Here is a 7075-nt window from a genome sequence, read left to right on the forward strand (position 1 = left end):
CAAATCAGCAAACGTGTTGGATTCCATCGTGTTCAAGGAGGAATGTTTACAAGGCAGAGTGTAAACTTAGAAGCAACACAAGCCCCTTATAGGCTGACTCACAGTGAGTAAAAAACACAGTTATGTGCATTTGTCGAAGCATAATGAATTGGGCTGAAAATTGTGCACTTGGAACATGCTAAGGCGGAAACTGCTGGTATACAAGCTTTGTGGGCAGCATATTATCATTAGTGTGGCTCGTCCAAAAATAAGAAATACCTTCTGTACCATGAGGGGTATATACAAGTCAAGTTTTGATGGCCTAGAAATAATTGCCATGCCATCAGCACTATTCCAACAACGCTAGAATTCTAGAACAGTAATTTGTACCATAAACATCTAGTTGAATAAAAAAAATGGTCATAGCCTGCACAACGGTCATCCAAGAACTGCACTGATGAATATTTTTAATAGTGATCTTGAAGGATTCAAAATTGTCCTTCATGTTTGATTATACACCTAATTAAATGTATGTAAAAGCAGACCCCCACCCCATCATAAGGGCAACTACTAGAGGTACAATTCGGGATAACAAAACAAAAAACATTGATATCATGGAACATGATGCAATCAATTATTTTCAATCAAGGCCGAAATTTGAAACTGATTTTATGTCACTTTTTCAAGGTTGATAATATTGACCTACGATATTATGCCACTTAGTACATCGACTCAACTGCTAAAGTGCAGAGTATACATTAAACATTCTTAATGCCCCACATACGTACCTGAGCTCACTCTGTGATGCAGTGGTTAGAATGATAAAGTGGATGTATGATATTTAAAGATGTTGTATCCTACCATTATGAAAGACTGTATAAAAGAATAATTCATGTTTTCTGCTTCAAACACGGCTAGATTGTCAACATGCGTACTGTTCATAATAAATGGGAGTATTTCAAGGCTTCAATGTTACATTAAATTTCACAGGAAAGAATTATACTTTGCATAGTTTAATATTTCATGCTTCCTCACCTGGCCACATCTGGAGTAAATAATGTAGAACCTCTATGTGTTTTTTGAAGTCCAGGGCACTTGCAAGCTCTTCAGAGTCTGTGAAGACACGGTTGTTATGGTGGGAGGTCTCTTGCCTCTGGCTTAGCAGCACCGGCCCAAAGCACACAGCCAGGTTCTGGCAGGTCATCTTATTTACTTCATGGTGTGAAGCCACACGCTTTAGGTGGTCCAGAAGCATCTTCAACGTAGCCTAGAAAAACATTGAGAAATGTAGTCTATCTTTATAGAAGACCACATAAATGGATTGTGTTCTCCACATTACAGTTCCACAACAATAAAAATGTCAGCAGGAAACTAAGGCAAAATTGGAAGCTGGCAAACATTAAATAGGAATTGTTAATGATGTTTTGATGCTGTTTAAGTACTTTACTTATATTTTAATGTGAAAAAACCCTGCTTTGTGCTCTTGCTACCAGGAGCTAACACTTTACTGTGTGGGAGATCATACCTGGTTATAAATTCTAGACTTCACAAGAATCCTCCCACAAACCGGTAAAGAAAAGAGGAGTGCTTCAGATATTCTGTCCTGAATGCACCTAAAGCCCAAAAGAATCATCAGGGGTCCAGAGTTTAGTGATTACATTAGGACCATTGTTTTCCCCCAAAAACAGTATTCAAATAATCCTGGTAGATGCTGACACCCAACACTTGGAACTAAAACAAAAGATGTCATTCACCCTGGCCTACATAATTTGCTTAGGTTTTCATGAATGGAAGTTCTGGTGATTACTTCCTCTCCACGATGTTCCGATGAATGTAAATGCATACAAATTTTCAATTGCAGCAACCCCCAAAGAATAGGTTAATGAAAGTGTTTGTTTGAACAAGAGCCCCATATAATCAACTAGTATTTTGTAGGATTTAGCTTACGTTGTATTCTTCATGAGGTGAATATTCACAGCTTTACGATAAGCTTGAAGAGAGTTTTGCATCCTTGTAAAGAGACTCACCCCACTGGCATATAAAATGGCCATCTTATTTTGGATTTTAACCTCTGAACATTCCAGGAATGAAACATACCTTTATTTATGTCAAAGATCTCTAGAAAAACAAAGAGTTGTGATAGCTCTTTAGGCATCAATCAATCAATCAATCAATGCATTTCTAGAGCGCGCTACATACCCGTGAGGGTCTCAAGGCGCTGGGGGAGGGGGGAGGCCGCTACTGATCGAAGAGCCAGAAGTCTTCTGAAGGCCAGCAGGTCCTGAGTCTGTCATAGGCTGGTAGGAAGAGCGTTCCAGGTCTTGGCGGCGAGGTAGGAGAAGGATCTGCCGCCGCCGGTGGTTTTCCGGATACGAGAAACTGTGGCGAGGGCGAGGTTGGCTGATCGAAGGCTACGGGTGGGGACGTGGAAGCTGAGACGGTTGCGGAGGTATGTAGGTCCAGTGTTGTGCAGTACTTTGTGTGATTGGATGAGGAGCTTGAAGGTGATCCTCTTGTTGACGGGGAGCCAGTGTAGGGCTCTCAGGTGGGGTGTGATGTGGCTGCGTCAGGGGACGTCGAGGATCAGACGTGCCGAGGCATTCTGGATTCGTTGTAGTCGTCTCAGGAGCTTGGTTGTTGTTCTTGAGTAGAGGGCGTTCCCGTAGTCGAGTCTGCTGGTGACGAGGGCCTGGGTGACGGTTTTTCTGGTGTCGGGAGGGATCCACTTGAAGATCCTACGGAGCATTCGGAGAGTGTTGAAGCAGGATGCCGAGACGGCGTTGACTTGCCTTGTCATGGAGAGGGTGAAGTCGAGGATGACCCCCAGGTTGCGTGTGTGGTCTGTGGGTTCCGGGGCAGTGCCTAGCGATGTGGGCCACCAAGAGTCATCCGAGGCTGATGGGGTGGGTCCGAGAATGAGGACCTCCGTCTTGTCTGAATTCAGGTTCAGTCTGCTGTCCTTCATCCAGTCAGCTACGGCCTTCATTCCTCTGTGGAGTTTGGCTTTGGCGGTGTGGGGGTCTTCGGTGAGGGATATGATCAGCTGGGTATCGTCGGCGTAGGAGATGATGTTGAGGTTGTGTTGACGAGCGACGCGGGCGAGCATCAAGTTAAACTCATTTCCTCAACCTGGTTAAAGGGCTGAAATTGTATAATAATATAATTGATGGTGAAGTGGGCTGTGCAAGAGCAAAATGGTGAGCTAGTTAGCAATTAAGAGGATACTCTGCTCAGTAACTGAGTTCGTGAATAGGCCCTTTATAAATGTCTTCCTAATTTATTTGCATGACAGCCATATTTAAGCATGAAAGTTCCACAAGTGTTCCTTGCTTTTTAGTATTGCACACATTCTCCTCAGAATGGGACTACATTCATATTGTGCTGTGAGGAGACAAGCTCTGTAAGACTTCTTCCTGTGACCAGGACTGGGGATCAAGGCCTGCTTGTCTCCCAACTGGATGAGGGGACATCACCCAGTGAATTCCAAGTCCCAGGGCCTGCTAGCGGGCCAAGACCAGTGTGTCCTGTGAGGAAGAGGAGAGCTTTAGAGGAAGCAAGTTCCAGTGGGAAATTCTGTCGATTTGACTCTCTTTGCGAGTTGTGAGGAGAAGGCTGCTGCACTGATAGGGTTGCTCATGTGCAGAAAAAACTTGCCGACCCCAGTATGCCTGGGGAGGGCTGCTGTGAAGTGAGCCGTGATTGTCGCTATGCCGAACGGGTTGCTGCCATGTGCAGTAAGGAACCAGCAATGCCAGATGCCAGGAAGGGCCACTGTGGATTGATTGTCATGCTGAATGGGCCAAAGCCTGAGCTCATGTGCAGTGAAAAAATGATGACCCCATATGCCAGAGGGGGTCACAAGGACCAAACGAGAAGTGTGATTTGGTCGGGATAGTCACCGGAGGAGAAAGGCCACTATGGGGACCCCTGCGTGCCAGCACTGTGATAAGAGGATCAGCACCACAACCTTTCACTGCTTACCCCTCCTCCCACTGCGTAACACAGAAAATAACATACCTAGCTTGTAGGAGCCAAAATGAACCTACAGTCACTGCAGCTGCATGACCCTGTGTGAGGAACTAGAGGACCACTGAGCGCAGCTCGCTCACCTGAACCACAGCTTCTGATCCAGCGCCCGCAGATGGAGTGTTCTCAGAAACTTTGGTTGTTCCGATCCTGCAAAGTGCAGTTTAGACTTATTTTGGGCCAGCCGGCCCCAAGGGAACTTGCTTGCTAGATAGCACTTCAGCACAGGAAAAGTTTGGACTTTAAAACTGAGTTGGAGTGGAACTCTTGAGACTCAGACTACTAGTGGGGCTTACTCTGGATGCTGCCTATAGTGAATGGGGAAAAACTTCTATCACTAGAGCGAGGATGGAGTCGGACACATGGAACTGCCTAAGAAACACTAGAGCTCTAACCTGTGGTGGGACTGGGAAAGATGACTGTGAGCATTGTATTTTCCTTTGTGTTAATAGCAGTAAAAGAAAACTTATTTTTCCATAAAAGTGAGTATTTGGCTGGACAATGTATTGTTGTTACTGCACTTATTTTGAGTTGTTCAGTACCCCACCCTGAATCTACCATCCCCTCCGTGGGAGCCTTGGACTGCTCGACCCACACCATTACTGATAGTCAAGTGGTGAAGAGGTACTTGGCCCAGCTGCTCAGAATCCAGAGTCGGTCGAGCCCTGGGAAATCAGGAGTAAACGGCCACAATTCCCATAGTTGGACCCAGTAAGCCCAACGTGTCCTGTGCCCGCTGAACTGGGAAATTACTATCTACAAGGCCACTGGTATGGATTTGAAATCGAGAATGTTTGCAGATTCACAGTTTTGTGTTCAGGATTGTTTTCAATAGAGAAAAAATAAGAAAGGACACGCAACTTCACCTCCAAAAGATAATCATATTTACCCTGTGGAGTTTATGTTGCTTACACTGCATTCCTTTGCAGTTTGCTAGGACAGAAACTGGTTTTGGAACAGTGGGGATGACTTCGATGTCACTGAAGGTGAAAGTGTCTAGGATCAGAAAGATGGGATAACACTGGGGCTGACAAGCGGGGAAAATTAAGTGGGGAAGACTAAAGTAGTGAAGGGGAAGGAGCAGGGTAGGGGAAGAACAACACTGCAGGCGAAAATAAGTCAAGAGAGACCGGGTCAACGCCCATGGTTACATAGAAAAGCAACGTCCAGTCACAGACAAGGAAAGACTGTGGTGACACAATGGGAAAAGCAGAGTACCAGTTAGGGGGGCAAAGTTGTTTAATCAAATGACCAGTACACGGAGAGCGGCAAGGGCTCAATCACCACACAGAGCAGAGATTAAGTTAAATAGAGGCAGGGCTGTTGTCCATAATGGTGCCATGACTTGAGTCTAATAGAGTGGCATCTCTTGGGGTCCCAAACATTGCCATATCTGGAGGTATCCAAAGGGTGGCATGACTGGGATCGCGAAGGGGGGAGGGGGTTATACGTGAGATCCTAGAGGAAGCAGGATATGCAGAATTGGACACCGACAAAAACCTTCTGCCTTGAACGTTTAACTATTTGCATTATGTTGCTCACAATGCAACAATAATATTATGCTGTGCAATCAAGTCATAGGGCACACACATAAATGCATGTATGCAGCTAATAAATATTGTGGAGAGAAATTTCGGTTAAGATGTCCAGTGAATAACACCAATTTTATTTAGGGGAATATTTAAAGAGTATAACAATTATAAAGGCGTAAGAAAATGTTCAGTTCTGAAGCAATAAAACTGGAGGTTAATGGCAGACTAATAACAGTTAAGTGGGAGGGCAGCCAAGATGAAAATCTAGAGACACATTTCCAGCAGAATTGCAGAATCTCACTCTAAAGATGGCTTTATGAATGTCTAGAAATGCTTTAAGGATTTAAAAACGCATACCAGCTGTAAAAGGGCAGAAAGCCTGTTTTATATTGTTGCTCCTCAAGATTTACAACCACTGCAGATTTTACAGATCACTGTTTGGTAATTAAATGAGCAAGGCACTAGCTCGCCAAGCATTAACAGAACAGCAAAGTGAAGGAATATCATTTTATAAAAAAAAATACACACAGAGAAAGCTAAAAGGCTTAGTTGGGAACATGGAACATTATATTACATAGGGTGAACAGGGTGTAACTGGTACAGGACAAACTTGCTTTCACTTGGCACATTTTAGTGTTGGTCAGCCCCTGATATATGCGGCTCTCAAGGCACAGAAGACACTTCCAGCTCCTGTGTGTGGTGATCTCTGCAAGCACATGTGGAGGTACAATGGGGATGTCTCACACACGCCACATAAAGTGCACAGATGCAGCCCTCTTGCACACATGTGACCCTCCTTTATGGGGGAGGTGAAGTGAGGCTCCCTTTAATGTCCTGCTCATTCAATATCTTCAAAGACCAGGCAATAAAGGTTTGTCAGAGATAAGATACAGCCATGTCATCACTCTATGTTTGTGTACCAGTCTATGATTACACCCGAAAAGAGAGGCTTAGCCACTAGCTATGTTCTTCCCCTCCAATGTCCTCCTTTTGAAAGCTACGCTCACAGGATGTTTCCAAGCTGAACTGGACTGGTGCATGCTCCATAATGAAATCAGCACCAGGAGAAACACACTTTCCCTCATTTAAATTGTGAATGTGTCAAGGAAGGAATTCAGCAGATGCATTCTGATTTACAAAAGGTCAAGGGACCATTTTAGGTCGAGATTACTAGACAAAATACATATTGTGGGCTTAGCAAGAACATACAGGGCCTACAGGGCCTACCCATTGCTTACCATTTGTTGTTTTTCTTATCACTCTCATTTGCCTGCCTATCTTATTTTTGCCCCAGCTTCTCAATCTTGCGTTTGTCCCTCCCATGGAGCTTAGCCTCTTTACCATGTCTTTTGACTTGTTGACTTCTATGCATCCACTGATTGCTCTTCGAGCAATACTTTTTACTTTTGGATTACCCACTCAATGATAGTGCATGTGTTTTCCTTTTCCAGTTGCCCCCCATTGTACACTTGTCTTGCCCTATATTAGGTGCTGCTCCTGCTTGCACTTTGCACCTCTCCCTTCCCACACTGTGTTTG

At 44.5% G+C, this 7075-nt stretch overlaps 1 protein-coding gene across 2 annotated transcripts in view; it reads right to left on the reverse strand.

Moving 5' to 3' along the window:
- The window catches only part of SYDE2 (synapse defective Rho GTPase homolog 2), a 155640-nt gene that overhangs the window by 24701 nt on the left and 123864 nt on the right, over positions 1 to 7075 (reverse strand). For both annotated transcript variants that reach the window (XM_086954060.1, XM_086954062.1), the window contains one exon: positions 1015 to 1246. In XM_086954060.1, the coding sequence (XP_086810186.1) occupies positions 1015 to 1246 (232 nt within the window). The remainder of the gene's footprint in view (positions 1 to 1014; positions 1247 to 7075) is intronic.

This window comes from Lissotriton vulgaris, chromosome 1_1 (assembly GCF_964263255.1).
Source record: "Lissotriton vulgaris chromosome 1_1, aLisVul1.2, whole genome shotgun sequence".
NCBI classification, from domain to species: domain Eukaryota; kingdom Metazoa; phylum Chordata; class Amphibia; order Caudata; family Salamandridae; genus Lissotriton; species Lissotriton vulgaris.